Source organism: Trichosurus vulpecula, chromosome 3, assembly GCF_011100635.1.
Source record: "Trichosurus vulpecula isolate mTriVul1 chromosome 3, mTriVul1.pri, whole genome shotgun sequence".
Taxonomy (NCBI): domain Eukaryota; kingdom Metazoa; phylum Chordata; class Mammalia; order Diprotodontia; family Phalangeridae; genus Trichosurus; species Trichosurus vulpecula.
The window spans coordinates 22,158,836-22,176,317 of NC_050575.1; the positions used below are offsets into that span (position 1 = coordinate 22,158,836).

General features: G+C 46.0%; 1 protein-coding gene across 1 annotated transcript in view; it reads left to right on the forward strand.

Moving 5' to 3' along the window:
• Positions 1-17,476, forward strand: part of PLD4 (phospholipase D family member 4) — a 31,763-nt gene extending 14,287 nt beyond the window's left edge. Inside the window, exons 3-10 of the mRNA XM_036752989.1 lie at positions 827-1,010; positions 2,504-2,624; positions 3,832-3,959; positions 5,182-5,382; positions 8,449-8,588; positions 11,442-11,607; positions 13,158-13,254; positions 16,744-17,476. Coding sequence (XP_036608884.1) covers positions 827-1,010; positions 2,504-2,624; positions 3,832-3,959; positions 5,182-5,382; positions 8,449-8,588; positions 11,442-11,607; positions 13,158-13,254; positions 16,744-16,946 — 1,240 coding nt within the window. The 3' untranslated portion in view covers positions 16,947-17,476. The remainder of the gene's footprint in view (positions 1-826; positions 1,011-2,503; positions 2,625-3,831; positions 3,960-5,181; positions 5,383-8,448; positions 8,589-11,441; positions 11,608-13,157; positions 13,255-16,743) is intronic.
• Positions 17,477-17,482: the final 6 nt, after the last annotated feature.

Here is a 17,482-nt window from a genome sequence, read left to right on the forward strand (position 1 = left end):
TCCCCCCATCTGCCTCATTACCTAAAATCCCACCTTCGATCCCCTTGGAGTCTGTTCCCTTTCTCCAGGCAAGGATCCTAGAATCTCAGAATCCAGAAACCTCATGGGATCTTGGCAGTCTCACATCCTCAAAGGCTCATGGGATTTTGAATTGTACAGGACTTTGAAGCTCGTCAATTCTTACCTCCTCATTTCGGACTTGTCCAGTGTCATAGAGATAGTAAGGAGCAGAGCTGAGACTGGAACCCAGGTCCTCTGAGTCCACATCTATTCCTCTTTATGCTTTACCATGATGTCTCCCCAGCCAGCCTTTTCCATTTTGGAACAGCTCTAATTGTTAGAATGTCTTTTTTTACATAGAGTTAAAATCTACTTCCTTGAAGCTTTTTCTTAGTTTCGCCCAAGGAGAAGTCTAATTTCATTTTCTCCATGATGGACCTTCAAACACTTGAAGATAATGACCATGCCTCCCCCTAAGTCTTCTCTTGCCCAGGGTAGAATACACAGTTCCTTGAATCTTGGTCGAAGTCTCTCCCCATATTGGCTCTCCTCCTCTGGCGGGCAACCTATCAATGTCTCTTCTAAAATTTGGTCCACTTAATTGTACACAATGCTCTAGATGGGGTCTGATCAAGGAAGAAGAAGTGGTTCTGTCATCTCCCTCATTCTGGACACTGTGGCTCTCATGTTACCCTAGTGATTCTGGGCTTGGGAGACAATAGATATGAAGCTCAATAGACCCACTGGGGTACTCCTGTATGTCCTGGGATAAAACCTGGGGATGTGGGCCAAGGGTTTAATCCAACCTGGGCTCTTCCTGTTACAGGTTTGTCCTTGTGGAGAGTATTCCTCAGGACCTGCCCTACATATCTGCCCGCTCAGCAGCCCAGCCCCTGATCCAGTCTTGGATGGGGCTCTTGGATTCTGCTCAGAAGAGTGTCCACATTGCTTCTTACTACTGGTCCCTCACAGGGTCTGACATTGGTGTCAACGATTCTTCTTCCCAACCGGTACGTGCACCAGCAGACTGAGCGGGCCACACATTGGAAGGAAGAATACCCTGGACATCATCTTTGGGGTCCTTCCCTTGAACCTACTTCCTAACTCCAGAAAAAGGAAAGGTTGGCTGGGAGGGAAGGTTGTGGAATCATAATAATGGTTGTCATTTATGTAGATTGGCAAAGCACGTTAGCATACGTTATCTCATTTGTCTCTTACCCACAAGGTAGATACAGACATTTTTAGACCAAATTGTATAGGAGAAGAAAATGAAGGTTAATAAGATTATGCGACGTGGTCACAGCAAACATCAGGGGTGGAATGGGAACCCAGCCCTTCCCCATTCGGAGGCTGTTGATCAGAATTGGCATCACTGCCTCTGAATACCTTGTAGCTGTTGGCTATTAAGTATATAGGAGCTGTCCATGTCTAAGAATCAGTCATGGCTACCAGGATGTTGAATCCAACCATTGTACACGGTTCCTGTTCTCTTGAAGACTCTTTGGAATCTTCTGTCTCATCCCATCCCTTATCCTTCCAGCTTCATTTAAACTCGGTCCAATCCAATCATACTGAGTCCGCATATGGCCAGCTCTGCTGCTGTAATACCAAGTAAGGACAAATCCGGTCTTTGCCTCCAGGAATTCCTAGTGTGGGGGAGATAAAGGAGGAAAAGGGGCAGCCCCTGCCTTCAGGGGCCTTGCAGACTGGCTTTTGAAGATGATATTGACATGGCAGAATATCCCTTAGCCGGGTCTATATTGATTAATTGTCAATTTGATTAGTTGGGGTATGGCGTCCCCCTGAACAGAGGGAACAGATGCTACAGCTCACGTGTCTGCTCCCAGAAGCATTTATTGGGCAAGTGCACATGCATGCATGGGAAACAGCTCCAGAGACTGGGGGTCTAGAGAGTGGTTTATATGTTTTTACACAAAGAGAGGCAGGAGAATGGGAAGGATACAGAGTACCCAGAACCAGGATGTTTGAGCAAGTTCTGTCCATTTGGGGCCGGCATGAACCAGTTTGAGCTGGCCCTGTGGTTGCTGGCACAGCAGAGGTGTTCTGGATTCACCCAGTGGACACTGCAAAGGATCACTGGTATGTCAAACTCAAGCAACACTCATTCTGCCTCCTGATTGGCTGATTTTGATTTCCAGGTTATCTCAGCCTCTCTTGGATAATAAGGGAGTTCAAATACATCAAGGTGATTTGTAAACTCATTATTCATTACATTTCTACAACATAACAAAGTACTCAGTCAATTATAACCAAGTGACCAAAAGTATGTCTCATAAGAGGTTCCTGGGGGAAACTTTTGTTGCTTGTCAAGAGATCTGAGGCTGCGTAGTATTTTAATAAGGGAAGAAGAAAATAGAAGGCATTTTGAGCTCTGATCTTGGGTGGTCTAAGGCTGCCTGGCTGGCTTCCCTCTACCGAGGTGTCCGAGATTGGTAAGTAAGTCACCACTCCCTCCTGCTTACACTTGGGCTCTTCTCTGCAGGGGGAAGAATTGTTGGGGAAGCTGGAGACTCTACTGGCCCAGAACGTCTCTCTGACCATTGCAACAAGTGACCCAACCTTGGCTGCGAATTCTACTGACCTGGTGGTCCTCATCGGCAAAGGTAGAGGCCCGAGCAGCTTTCCTCAGCCCCTGACAACCTCACTGAACTAGAGTTAAGCCCTCCTCCTACTGCATTCAGGGGACTCCTCAGGAAATGCCACCTCCTCCAAGAGGCTTGTCTTGATATATGGAGAGAAGGAGAATAGAGAGGGGAAAAGACCAGCTTCTATGAACTCTACCCTATCCAGCATAAAATACCACTGGGAGACTTGAATTCCATTTCTCAGCCTCTGTTTTACAATGTTTTATGTTGTCATTCTCTTGGAGTGGAATAATATCATAGCAGGTTGCAGGGCTGACCTTAAGCATAGACAGAAGCAGAGGGATTCCATACATTGGGCCCATGCGTGGATGGGAAGGGTGTGAGCAAGGTTCCTGTTCCAAAGGTCCTTTTTCCACTGACCTGGATCACAGTGCCTGGAATTTCACCTTTAGGATATTCTCTTTTTTGATCTGGAAGGATTTTTTTGGTCCTCCAATATACCCTGTTAAAAGACAGCTGCCTCAAGGATGGGTGGGTACCTTAAACTGTTGCAAATCTGCTCCCATGTGGCAGGCTGAGAGAGAATGAGGATGGCAGCCGGGACAACTTTATCTAAGCCCAGGCTTTGCCATTAACTGACTGGGTGCTCTGGATTTTCCCAAATCTAAAATGAGGGGGTTGGACTCAGTAATCTCTAAAGTTCCTTCCCAGCATATTGGATCTGGTTTGACTTTTTGCATTTTTACAAGGCGTCATGAACCAGGCACCGGGGTCAAGATCCCCGTGAGAATTCTGGAAGGGGCAGAAGCATTTTCTTACATTTCCATGGCCCTGGTTTTTGTCAGCCTTGGACCTCATCGTAGGCCAAAAGCAGTTGCTGCTTTGGATGCCATCTCTTCCCCTCATCTCACCCCGTATCTCCTTCTGTGGACTAAGTAAGAACTCCCATTATAACCTAAGCTCAGCCCACCAGCTCAGAGCTTGCAGTCCCAGTCTTTCTCAGGATAAAGAGAGAATGATGTTTCTCTGGCCTACAATTCCCAAAGTCATTCAGATTTGGATTTGAATTCAGATTTCAGATATATTTATTCCTACCTTCAGGAAAATCAATACGAATGCTTCTGAACACTCAGTTCCATTAATATTTGGGGTCTGCCTCTATGTTAAGGGAGGGATTTGAGTGTGTCAGGGGGAGCCTCACCATGCCCTCTACATTCTCTAATAGGAGCACAAGTGAGGAAGGTCCCAATGAAGCACTTGACTCACGGTGTCCTGCACTCCAAATTCTGGATTGTGGACATGAAGCATGTGTACCTGGGCAGTGCCAACATGGACTGGCGGTCCCTGACTCAGGTGATTTGTTATCCACTGCAAACTTCATTAGGAGTCGGAGGGAAAAGAGAGAGAAGAGAAGGGAGAGCTGGGGCTCAGGTGGGGCCTTCCCCATACATACCCTCTGTAGATGAGAAGTATTCAATAGCTGTGCTCCTGGAAACTTTTTATGTGATTCAGACTTAGAAGCGACTTTAGAAAGAAAATAGCCTAATGCTCATTTTACAGTTACTGAGATTTGTGGAAGGAGAGTGCCCAAGGCAATAGATATATACTAAATGGCCTATCCAGGACTCTGCGTCAGGTTTTCAGACTCCAAATCCTGCCTCTTTCTACCATAAAATTGTGGTCAAATTTTTGCCAGTTGAATCTGACATTAAATGAGGTGGGAAGCTCACTCTTTCAAGGAGCCCCGCAAGGAGAGTCAGTTTGAAAGAGTGGACATCATCCTCATCCTCATCAAAAGCTGGTTCAGATGACACTGCTTCTGTAATCATCAGCCTGTTCTATAAAATGGGAGAAATAATCTTTGCACTACCTATAGAGGCCACTAGGTGGCGCAGTGAATAGAGTGCTGGGCCTAGGTCCTGAGTTAAAATACAAATCTCAGACACTAGCTGGGTGAACCTGGGCAAGTAATTTAACCCTGTTTGCCTCAGTTTCCTCATCTGTAAAATGAGCTGGAGAAGGAAATGGCAAATCACTCCAGTATCTCTGCCAAAAAAACCCCAAGTGGGGTCATGAAGAGTCAGACCCGACTGAACAGCAATGACAAATAAATAGAAATATTGTGAAGAAAGCATTTTGTAAGCCTTAAAATAATTTGAAAATAATTCTTTTGTCAAGTTAGGGACTCAGAATCTTTACATGTGGGATTATACCTTGCTGCGTTCATCCTGTGAGCCCAGATCCTTCCCCAGACTAGATGCCCACAGCGATCCCCCATTCTGGGCCAAAAAGAGAATCTTGGCTAATCTAGGATAAGCTAAGGTTCAGGCACTAAGTTCTGTGAACACTCTGGAAGAGAGAGGCAAGGTCACTGTGGGACAGGGGATTTTAAAAAAAGGCTTCCCAGGGGAGGGGGATTGCAGCTGGGCCTTGAAGGCTTGGTTGGGTTTCTGCACAGGACCAGATATTGTCCTGGACCAGAAGCTCCAGGTTCTCTGGATGCTTCCTCTCTCTCTCTCTCTCTCTCTCTCTCTCTCTCTCTCTCTCTCTCTCTCTCTCTCTCCCATTTCTGCAGGTGAAGGAAGTTGGAGTTATTATCTATAACTGCAGCTCTCTCGCATATGACCTTGAGAAGACATTCCAGACATATTGGGTCCTGGGGGTCCCCGGGGCCACCATCCCCAAACACTGGCCCCAGAACTACTCCACAAACATCAATTGGCGTCATCCCCTGCAGGACACACTTGATGGGATGGTCACTACTGCCTATTTGTCTGTAAGTGGGAATCTGCAGGACTCAGTTAGAAAAAGGTCATTTCCTCTTAGGCTTTTGCCTTCTCTGCTTGCCATCTGACTGCCCCTCACAAGGCCCAGCTGAACAGGTATGGCAGGCAGAGCCTTGGGCTGGCACGTCAATGGTCATAGGACTATCAACTGCAAGGAAAGGCCTCATCTGTCTTCTAGTCAAACCCTCTCACTTTTCAGAGGAGCAATCTGAGGGCCAGAGAGGTTAAGCCACAGACTCTCAAAGTTGAAAGGAATACCAGAAGCTATATGGGGCAACCCTCATCTGACTGAGAATCTTCCCTATAGCATTGCCAACAAGTGATCATTCAGCCTTGGATTTGACCTTGGAGGCTAATAGTGAAGGGAATCCGCCAACTCTCAGGGTGGTAGTGTGTGTGTGTGTGTGTGTGTGTGTGTGTGTGTGTGTGAATGTGTATGTGTGTGTAGACAGAGATTTATAGATCTATATCTATCTCAGGAAATAAATATATCTATATATTTATATATAAAAATTATATATAAATATGTAAATATACAACAGGAAGTAAACATAGATAATGGAACAATATTCCATTGGAATCCAATGAAATAGAATAGTAAACATATAAATATATAATTAAATATATAATATATTATTATATAAATATATTGTATATAATATACAAATATATAATAAATAATATAATAAAAATATAAAATATATTGTAATCTATAATATATAAATTATAATAATAAACATTTATATACGTAATTTATATATGCAAATATATTTATAGTAAACAGGATTATATAGAGTAAATAGTATATACACATATATAGTAAATAGGAAGTAAATAAGAGAAGGAAGGCAGTAGAATTGAGAGGGCCTGGGAAAGGCTTCCAGTAGAAAGTGAGATTTTAGTTGGGACTTAAAGGAAGTCAGGGAGGTCAGTAGGAAGCAATGGGGAAGGAGAGCATTCCAGGCCTGGGAGACAGCCAGATAAAATACCGAGGTGTTACCAAGCCAAGGCATGGAGTGTTTTGTGATATAGACATGCATGACAGAACAATCGTGACCAATCATAGATATTTTGTGTAATTCCACTATTGGACCAATAATTGGACCAAAATAAGCATTTATTCAGTATTTATTATGTGCCAGCCACTGTGTGCTTATTAGAAATTTTTCTTCATGTCAAGATTCTCTCTTTGCTTTATTGCAATTCTATCCATCGTTCCCACTCTAAGCCCTGTGGCCACAACGAGCAAGCCTAGTCTCTCTTCCATCTGACATCTTTGAAGATGACTATCATGCCCCTGTGATGTCTTCCTTTCTCCAGACTAAACTCCCCAGCTCCTTCAGCCAAACCTCACGACACATTCTCTGGAGGTCCACCACCATCTTGGTCATCTTCCCCGGACGCTAGCCAGTTTATGAATATCTTTCTTAAAATGTGACATCCAGAACTGAACGCAGATGTGGCTCGACCAAGGCAGTGTAGAGAAAGACTATTCCATTCCTAATCCTGGGCACTGGGCCTATCTTAATGCCATTTAAGATCTCATTTGGGGGCCATCCCTGACTCACATTTGATCTTTCAGGCTGCTCGAACTTTGCTCATGACGCTGATTTTCTGAATCCAAGTTTACATTATTATGCATTGAAAATCTTAAAGTACTATATAAATATGAACTAATATTACTGTGATTGCTATTAGATTTTACCCAGTTCAATTCAGTCTAATTGAGATCTTAGATTCTATCATTCGGAGTGTTAGCTTTGCCTCTTAGCTCTGTGTCGTCTAGAAATCTGATGAGCACACCCTCTGTGCTTTAATTCAAGTCACTGTCAAAATTGTTAAACAGGAAGGGGCCAAGCCCAGATCCTGGGGCATTCCACTAGACGTCTACTTCAGACGTGGCATTGGTCCATTAATGATGACTCTTTGGGTCTGGCCAAGCAGCGAAGTGGCCTTCTCAAATTTCCACAGGGAGTAAGAAGCAGAGCTAGGATGCTCACCCAGGTCCCTTGATTCCAAATTCTGTGCCCTTACTGCTAGAACAGAATAATCCAGTCCCTGTCCTTATGTCTTTATGTCACAATCTAATCATGGAGCTCAGGCGCATCCATGGAGGATTTGTGTATGAGCCCCAGACAAAGGGCTGTGGGGTTAAGGGGAGGGTTAGAGGCCACGTCTCTCTGAGGGGTCAGAGAGGGTTCGCTGGAAAGACAACATTAGAGTTTGACCTTTAAGGGGAAGATTTGTAAAGGCAGCAATGTTGAAGGAAATGGACAGCTTTCAAGGAATGGAAGACTATGCAAGGAATGGTAAGGAATCAGAAAAGTGAGAATCATGCATGGGCAATTGTGTCTGCCAGTTTGTGTGACAAGTAAGGTAGATGAGGAAAAGCCATGTGATATCGATCTGGAAGGGTCAATTGAAACCATGTCACAGAGGGTCTTGACCTTTGTCAAGCTACTTACCTACCAGCTTTGGTCCTCATATACCACATATGTAAAATGGGCCTTGGGTAGGAGTTGGACTAAATGATCTCTAAGGATTAGCTCTAAATCTTTGTTCCTTTTTGATCTAAACCTTTGAATAGCCATAGGAAGCCATGGAAGGTTTCCAAGGAGCAGAGAAACATGATAGACGTAGGATTTGGGAAGATTAATCTAAGAACCTGTGCAACATGGAAACTTTCAGCCCTGAGACTGACCAGCCACCACCTCAGGGTATCACAGATCCCCTCCTCTGTCCACATATTCAAGGCTATCCTCTCTCATCAGTGCCAGACAATTAATACTATCTATGACTAGAGCAGAAATTATTTTTTATTCTCTTAATTAATTTATTTTTAGTTTTCAACATTTACTTCCGTAAGATTTTGAGTCTGATGCATTTTAAAGTATTATTCTGGGTAGGGGTGCATGGGGTTTCACCAAACCAGCACAGAGGTCCTGCACACAATAAAGGTTAAGCCTCCCTATAGCAGAGACTCTTGGGACGTAAACATTTCCATGGATTCCAGGAGGGCAGGAGGCCCTCATTTGCACCTTCTCTCTGCTGTTCAGGCCTCACCACCTGCATTGTGCCCCAGAGGTCGGTCCAAGGACCTAGAAGCCCTGCTAAGTGTGATTCGGGGTGCTGAGGACTTCCTCTATGCTTCAGTAATGGAATATTTCCCCACCAGCCGTTTCCAACACCCAATCAGGTACAGATGATCATCTTTCAGGGTTACCCTTAATTGATGGGGGAAGCAGGATGAAGTTCACAGCCTTGGAGAGGCAGAGATGCTGCTCTGCACAGGGACTGACCTCAGGGAGATTCTGATCTGTATGAAGACTGAGGAGGACAAAGGCAGGTTTTGCCTTTGAGAAGCTCATGGTCTGGTGGGCAGTACCAGACTTGCCCACTTAAAGTCAGTAATATCAGGCACTGGGCACTAAAGTACCCAAAACACTTTAAGTGTATCATGTTATTTGACCCTCTCAGCAACCTGGGAAAGTAGGTGCTGTTATCCCCATCGAACAATTGGGGAGGTTGAGTGACTTGCCCAGGATCACACAACTAGGAAGCATCTGAGGAAGAATTTGACTCCAAGTCTGGCCCTCTATGCTATCTCACTTGGCTGCCCTACCTTGCTGGGGGAAGTCAGAGACAGGAGATCTTGGTGCAGGGTGGGGAGATCAAGGCAGACTTCCTGGAGGAGGCAGGATTGGAACTCAGCCTAGAAAGACGGGTGGGATTCACATAGCTGGGACAAAGTAGAAGAAATCACAGGAATTTAGAATAGTAGAAGCAGAGGAATGGAGGCAGAAAAGTATAAGGAATAATCAGGAGATAGTAAAAACTTCCTGACTGTAGTTTAGGGTCGGTTGTTGTTCAGTTGTTTCAGACTCTTTGTGACCCCATTTGGGGTCTTCTTGGGAAAGATCCTGAAGTGATTTGCTGTTTCATTCTCCAGCTCATTTCACAGATGAGGAAACTGAGATAAATAGTGTTAAGTGACTTGCCCAGGGTCACACAGCTAGTAAGTGTCTGAGGCCACATTTGAACTCAGGTCCTCTTGACTCCAGGGTCAGTGCTCTATCCGCTGAGCCACCTAGCTGCCTATAGTTTGGGGTACATGGGTGCTAAGGTTGGAAAGGATGTTTGGGATTACAGGTGGACTGCCTTGGATGCCAGGCTGAGGGATATAGACTCAGTTCTTCAGGGTTCTTGAATGAAGGAGTGAATTGAAAGAAACAGGCTTTATTGATTTTGTCTGAGCACATACAGTGGTCTGAAGGATCAGGCGAACCTTGCTATACATCTCCCAGCCTATTCGAGAGCGCTCATCACCATCAGCCCCTCCCCTGGTAACTTTAGCAGCAGTCCCACACACCTGCTTCCTACCTCTCGTCTCAGTTTTCTCATATATAAAATGAGTAAGTTGGACCAGACGACCTCTCTGACCCTTTGTGGGACCATCCATCCCATAAGAAAGGAAACAGTGGATACCAAATGCTCAGCCTTGTCTTCGTATGTTCAGGGGGATCCACATGTCACTGGAATGGTTTTCCTCGAAGGGCCTCCTGCAGCTTGCAAATCTCCTAGTGTGGATGACCAGCAAGCCACCATCCACAGCCTCTCTTCTGAGACCCCAAGGCCCAAAGAGCAGAGTTTCTGCTGTGGCTGGAATTGCTCCCCGTGGTCCCCGGCAAAGCCCTCTACCCCAGCAGGCTGAGTGGGGTAAGATCAGGGTGGTTACACACCCCCAAGGCTTGCCCATTCTGACAAGGGGGCAGGTTTAGACTTGGAATGGGTCATTAGCTCATAGTATCGTAGATTTAGAGTTGGAAGGAACTTTGAAGGTCATCTAATCTGATCTCATTTTATCGATGAAGAAACTGAGGCCCAAAGTGACAGAGGTAGTATTTGAGCTCAGGTCTTCTGACTCGGAAGCCAGTGTTCTTTGCACTGTTACACCGTCCCAGATTCTGTCCTTAATAACTCAACAAGTTTTTATCAGGCACCTGTTATGTTTAAGGTCCTTTGTTGTGTTCAGAGGATTCCATGATGAAAAAAGACGGCACCCATACGCCTTGTAAGAGCTTACGATCCACCAGAGGCAATAAAGCACGTACACAGGTAACTGAAACAAGGGAGAATGGGACACAATCCAGGAAAAGTGCTGCGAGGAATTCGAGCGGGGAAAGACTCTTTTTCACCTGCATGTGCAGATGAGAGGGTCTTGTGTCAGAGAAGGCTTCTTGGAGGACATGGCACCTGAGCTGGACCCTGAACAAAGGAGGGATTTCAAAAGAGAAAGATGAGGAAGGAGGGAGTCCATTCTTGTCTGAGGACCAGTATGAGGAAAGCCATAGAGACAAGAGGGAGAAGGATGAGAATAGAAGGATGGAGTTTCAGATGAGCTGTTTCATAAAGTATATGGGGGGCCACTAGGTGGCGCCATAGCGCACAGAATACAAGGCCTGGAGCGAGGAAGATGAATCTTCCTGAGTTCAAATCTGGCCTCCGACACTTACTAGCTGGGTGACTTACTTAACCCTCTTTGCCTCAGTTTCCTCATCTGTAAAATGAGCCAGAGAAGGAAATGGAAACTACTCTACTATCTTTGCCAAGAAAACCCCAAAATAGGGTCACAAAGTGTTGGCTATGACTGAAACAACTGAACAACAGTAAAGACAAAGTATATGAAAGGGAATAGTGTGAGATAAGACCTAGAAAAGTGGGTTGAGGCTAGACTAAATACTGGTATCAGGATTTATTCTTTATTGTATAGGAAGTGGGGAGCCACTGAAGGTTTATGACTAGAAGAATGAGTAGGACCTAGTGGTACATTAGGAAGGCGGCTGGGTTAGCGTGTCCTGGAGGGATTGGAGAGAGGAGAGGGAGCAAATCAGGGGTTCAGCTAAGAGCATATTACAATCGTTGAAGTGAGAGGTGATGAGGCCCCAGAGTAGGAGAGTCTGGGACCAAAGACCAAAATCTCAGGGACCAAAGAAAAGGGAACGAATGTGAGAGATGTTGCAGAATAGTGATTTCTCCTCCTGTCCCCCAGGTACTGGCCAGTCATCGACAACGCTCTGAGGGAGGCGGCCTTCGACCGGCATGTGCTCATCCATCTCCTTATCAGCTGCGGGAAGAACTCAGACCCCTCCATGTTCCCATACCTGAGGTCCCTACAGGCTCTCACTAACCCTCAGACCAATGTTACCATAGATGTGGTGAGTGACAACTGACTGCTCAGAGTCTCATATTGACTGGTGGATCCTAGGTTTGGGAAAAACCTTGTGGACTAGCTAGTCCAACCCCCTCATTTTATACAGCAGGGGAAACTGAGGCCTAGCCCCCAGTTCCATTGACTCTCTGCCCTCTGAGACCATCTGGGTAGAGACGCAATGTACCAGATAGATAGACCTTGAGTTGAATCCTGGCTCCAATTATGGTGTTGTGTTTATCCTTCATTCTCGAAGAGGACCATGAGATCAGGGAAATGAGGCCATGACTTGCAGTTGACTTGAATACTTATTGGTTGTATGAGCTTAGGTAAAACACTTCATCTCTCTGAGGTTCGGTGCCTTCATTTGTAAATCATGGATAATCAGAGTTAGATGACTCATTTCATTGGGTTTTTGCAAGGAAAGTGGCATGTAAACTTTAAGGTGTACTAGGAATGTAAAGCATCATTATTAAATTATATGCTTAGGGAGCTGAAACGACACTTTCAAGCCTAAGAGCTTCATCATAAATCAACTCTTACTGAAGGCCTACTGTGCGCAGTCCCTTACTCAGTTCTTAAGGAGATGACAAGTTTAGCTAAGCTCTAGGTCTTGTCCTCATAGAGCTTACAGTATCAACAGAAGGATCAAGCACTTAATATGTATGTCTCTAATATTAAAGTATTAAATTATAAATGTATCTGTTATGAAACAATAATATTGATAAAATTCAATAAACTTAGACCATAGTGGATAGAGTACTGGGCCTACAGTCAGGAAGACCTGAGATCAAATTCACCCTCAGACACTTACTAGCTGTGTGACCCTGGGCAAGTCATTTGACTTCCGTTTGCCTCAGTTTCCTCATCTACAAAATAGGGATCATAATAGCAATTACCTCCCAGGGAAGGTGTGAGGATCAAATAAGATGATTTCTGTAAAGCATTTAGCACAGTGCCTGACACATAGTAGGCACTATATAAATATTAGCCAGTAGTAGTAATAATAGTACACCTGTGTGGTACTTCACCTGTTCCCATTCAGTCCTCACAACAGTCCAGGAAGGGAGGCAAGGCAGATATGGTAATATCCATTTTATAGATAGGGAAACTGAGGCCCAGAGAAGAGAAATTAACTGTCTCATAGCTTGGAAGTGGCAGAGCTGGGATTCAAATCCCAGGTCTCCTTACTCTAAGTCCAGACCTCTTTTCACGGTCCCAGGAAGCTGGAGGGTGGGTTGGTGGGTGTTTTAGAGAAGTTAGCTGCTAGCTAGCATCTTCCATGTGAGGTTGCTGCAGCGGGGGAAAGCTCTAGGCTCTAGGCTCAGAACAGAAATCCCAGCTTTGCCCCTGACTAGTTGTGAGGCTTTAGGTAAATCACCCAGTCTCTCTGGGCCTCAGTATCCCCCTCGGTACAGTGATGGAGCTGGACTTGATGGTTTCTATGATGCCTTAGGGTCCTAAGTCTACGATCCTATGGTTGCCATTAGTAGGGCCCCTCCTCCCGAGTCTGCTGCCCAGCTCTGTGACAGTCTATTTATCTCTGTTTCCTTGAAGAAAATATTCATCATCCCGGTGGGAAATCACTCCAACATCCCTTACAGCAGAGTGAGTCACAGCAAGTACGCGGTCACAGAGAAGAAGGCATACGTGGGTAAGAGTGCTCCACTCAGCGGAGGGCGGTGAAGGGGGGAGGGAAGCAGGCAGGGTGGGGTCTGGACTACCTGCTCAGGGTGGGCTTATCTGGGTGGCCCTGAGATCACAAGGAAGGACAAAGCTGCTTAGACCCATGAGAATATCACCCTCACCCTAATCCTGAAATGCCCAGGCCCGGGGCTGGCCTGGCTCGCTATGCTTGGGGCATCCCACAGCTGAAAAGGACCTCAGTGGCATCCAGTTCTCTCAGTTCCAGTCCAGAATCCTGACCCTGATGGGAATCCCCTCTCCACCATCCCAGGCAGAGGGATGTACAGGATCCAGTGACTGAAGACTCACTGTTTACTCACACCACTTTTAGACAGCTGATAATTGGGGTGGTTTTCTTCGTGTTGCGTTGAAACCGATCTCTCTGCCCAGTTCCTCTTCAACATGAAGAAAACCTATCGGTCAGCTCTCACGTTGTTCCCAAGTCTCCCCTTATCCAGACTAAACATTCCCAATTCCTCCAACCAGTCTTCCTATGGCAGAGCTGCAAGTAGGGATTCTGAAACCTGGCACAAGTCTGGGTGAGGTGAGGGGAAAGGGAAGACAGAGGTGTGGTCGCTCTGTGCCTGGCCAAGGCCGATGGGAGAAAGAGGTCATGGGAGATGGGGAGGGAGGCGAGTGACCGGGAGGTCCGTGGAGGACGGAAACAAAGACCTGGAGAAGATGAATGAACCCGACAGCAGAACAATGACAGAAGAAAGAGGATATGAAATTGGCAGTAGGGGAAGCGAGGAGGAAACTGGGTTTGAACCCTGGACTCAATACTTATTAGACCCTAGCTAACTAGCTGTGTGTCCCCGGCCAAGTCATTTCACCTCTCTGGGCCTCAGTTTCCTCACCTAAAAATGGGGATAATAAAATTCCTCTTCTTGGGATTATTATAAGGAAGGCACTTGGCGAGCCATAAGGTGCTAGAGAAATGGGAGTTCAAAAGGCCATGGATCTAGGGCTGAAAATCCAACCCTTTCACTTTACAGAAAAGGAAACTGAGGCCCAAGGAATTTAGGTGAGGTTATATGGATAGTAAGGATCAGAGGTAGGATTTGAACCCAAGTCCTTTGACTCCAGAACCAGTGTTCATGCTTCTCTCCCATGCTGCTTTGTTATTGTGGTCACAGGGATCACAAGGATGAAAATAACGTCACATCATATGGCCTTTAAAGTCTGCAAAGCAGGAAATCAATCCTGTGAAGTAGGTGGTCCTGAGGCATAGGAGAGGGGGAATGATTCACTCATGATCCCACAGCTATTAAGTCTCAGAATGGGAGTGGAACATCGGTCTAATGCCTAGGAGGCAACTAGGTGACATAACGGAGAAAGCACGGGCTCTGGAGCTGGGAAAACCTGAGTTCAAATCTTGCCTCAGACACTTCCTAGCCGTGTGACCCTGGGCAAGGTGCCTCGTTAACCTTGGTCTGCTTCAGTTCCCTCGACTATGAGATGGGGATAATAAAAGCACCTGTTTCTCAGGGCTGCTGTGAGAATCCAATGGGATCGTATCTGTAGAGCACTTTGCACAGTGCCTGGCACCTAGTAGGCACTTCATAAACGTTTGTTTCCTTCCTTCTTCAGCGTGCAGTATTCTTTCCACCACACCCCCCTACCGTGCCCAACTTCAACTGTGCTGGGAAAGAAAGAACCCCAAACAAAGCTGGGGGAAAGCAGCTTCTTTTTCTACAGAGGGAAGGAATTGGCCCAGATGATCCCTCCCTCAAGGCCTTTCAGGTTGGATGTTCTACGGCCACTCTCATTCTCAGAACCCCCACGCCCTTCTGGATACAGATGGGCACCAGAGATTTTAGCTGGGCCCAGGATACCTCATCCCTCTCGCTCCTCAGCACCTCCATCGTCCCCTGGGAATTCCCATGCCGAATGGAAAGGCCGAATGCCTCCGAGTTCTAGAGGGCCGATCGATCAAGAAACACTTGGCCCACACCTCCTGTGTCACCTGCATTATCTATTACTTAAGACCATTTAATCAATTTAATACTCGTTAGGGGCCAGCCATTGCCAAAGGGCAAAAAGGATACAAAAATGAAGAACGTGGTCCCTGTCCTCCAGGAGCTGACACTCCAATGGAAGGGAGGGATATGACATGATAATAATAGCTAACATCTATATAGTACTTACTGTGCTTTACAATCACTCTCTTGTTTGATCTTTACAACGCCCCTGAGAGACAGGTGCCATTATGCTCCCCATTTTACACATGAGGAAACTGAGGCAAACAGAAGTTAAAGGACTTACCCAGGGTCACTTGTAACTAAGTATTGTCGTTGAGTCGTTTAAGTCGTGTCCAACTCTCCATAATTTGGGGTTTTCTCAGCAAAGATGCTGGGGTGGCTGGTCATTTCCTTCTCCAGCTCATTTTACAGAGGAGAAACTGAGTTGGAGTAAGTGACTTGCCCAGGGTCACATAGCTAGTAAGTGTCTGAGGCCACATTTGAACTCTGGTCCTCCTGACGCCAGGGCTGGAGCTCTATTCACTGTGCCACCTACCTGCCCCACACTGAGCCAGTTAGCTGCCACAGATAAGTACGGTACAAGCTAGAAGATGACAGAAGGAAAGGGGTAATCCAGGCAATGGGCTTTAGGAAGATTTGAGGAGAAAGAAATTCCTTTTAGCTGAAGCAGGGGGATCAGAGAAGGCTTCATGGAGAGGGGTGGGGTGGACCCTAAGCTGGGTCTTGAAGGAAAAAAAAAAGTCAGCTAATGGAGAGGAGGAAGTATGTTTCAGGCCTGAATAATGGCCTGCATGAATTCTCAGAGGTGGAATAGGGCACGATGAGCGCAGCTAGAGGACACAATATTATGGCTGGTACAAAAAAGTCAGAGGAAGGGAGGTAGAAGTAAATAAGTCTGGAGATGCAGTGTGGAGCTAGATTGTGGAGGCCTTGAATGTCAGTGTAAGGAACTTGTATTTTATTCTAAAAGCAATAGAAAACTCTTGAAGATTGGGAAGTGATGGCTGGAAGTGTGCATTAGGAATTTTGGTAGTCTGTGAAGGATGGATTGGAGAAGGGACAAGGCCAGGCAGAGGGAACAGTTAGGAAGCTATCATAATAGGCTAGATAAGGTGAGGCCCAGGACTGCAGCAGTATCCCTGCCCATGGAGGGAAGAGGGCAAATATAAGCCATGTTCTGGAGGTAGAAGCAACAGGACTTGGCATCTGCTTGGATGTGGGAGGAAGGGAAGAAGAGAAGAGTTAAGAATGAAGAAAGCTGGGAATGGTGGTGCTCATAGTAGATATCAAGAAATTGAGAAAAGCAGTGGGTTTGGGAGAAAAGATGATGAGTTTGGTTTGGGGCCTGTTGAGCTTGAGGTACCAACAAAACACCTATCGTGGTCATTGCTATGCTGCACCATTGGTGGTTGATGGAGAACTGATCATGTCTTTGAGTGCTATATGAATAATGCTAGATGCACTTCCTCCCATAGGAACATCCAACTGGTCTGAGGATTATTTCACCAACACAGCTGGTGTGGGGCTGGTCATCAACCAAAGTACCTCTGATCCCCACCACCCAGCACCCACCATTCAGGACAACCTGAAGAGTATCTTTGAGCGGGACTGGCAGTCTCCATACGCCATCAGTCTGGAAGAACTTCCTGGCCAGCAGGACTGTGTCTGGCATGCCTGAGATGGGGGTCTGTGGTTTCTCTCCTCTGCTCCCTTCTCTCTTTTCCTCTCTGCCTTTTCCCCTCCCTTCTCCCTCTCTAGGGCTCGGGTTTCTAATCAATAAAATGAGGGGGTTGAATTAGATTATTTTAAGGTCCCATCTAGCCCCAAATTTTATGATTTCTCTCCCCTCTTTCCTTTCTCCCTGTCCCTTCTCTCTCTCTCTGCATACCTCTTCCATATTTCCTTTTCCATCATCTCCTTTCCCTTTATGCCTCCGTTTCTCTTCCTTTCCTTTTTTCTTCCTCTCCCTTCCCCCACCTCCCTTCTCCCTCCTTTTACCTTCTCTCTTCCCACTCCTTTTGATTGGACAGGGCAGGTCAAGGGTCTCTCCCAGCACAGGTGCGTGTTCCTAAGGCTCTTATGTTCTGAAAATAATTCTCCCTATATGGACCCAACCGCTCAGAGAAAGCCATGTGATCTCCACATTACATGGAGACGGGTGCATTGGTAAATGTTTAACTACCAGTTCTTGGGGCGGGTAGGTGCCCACAATAC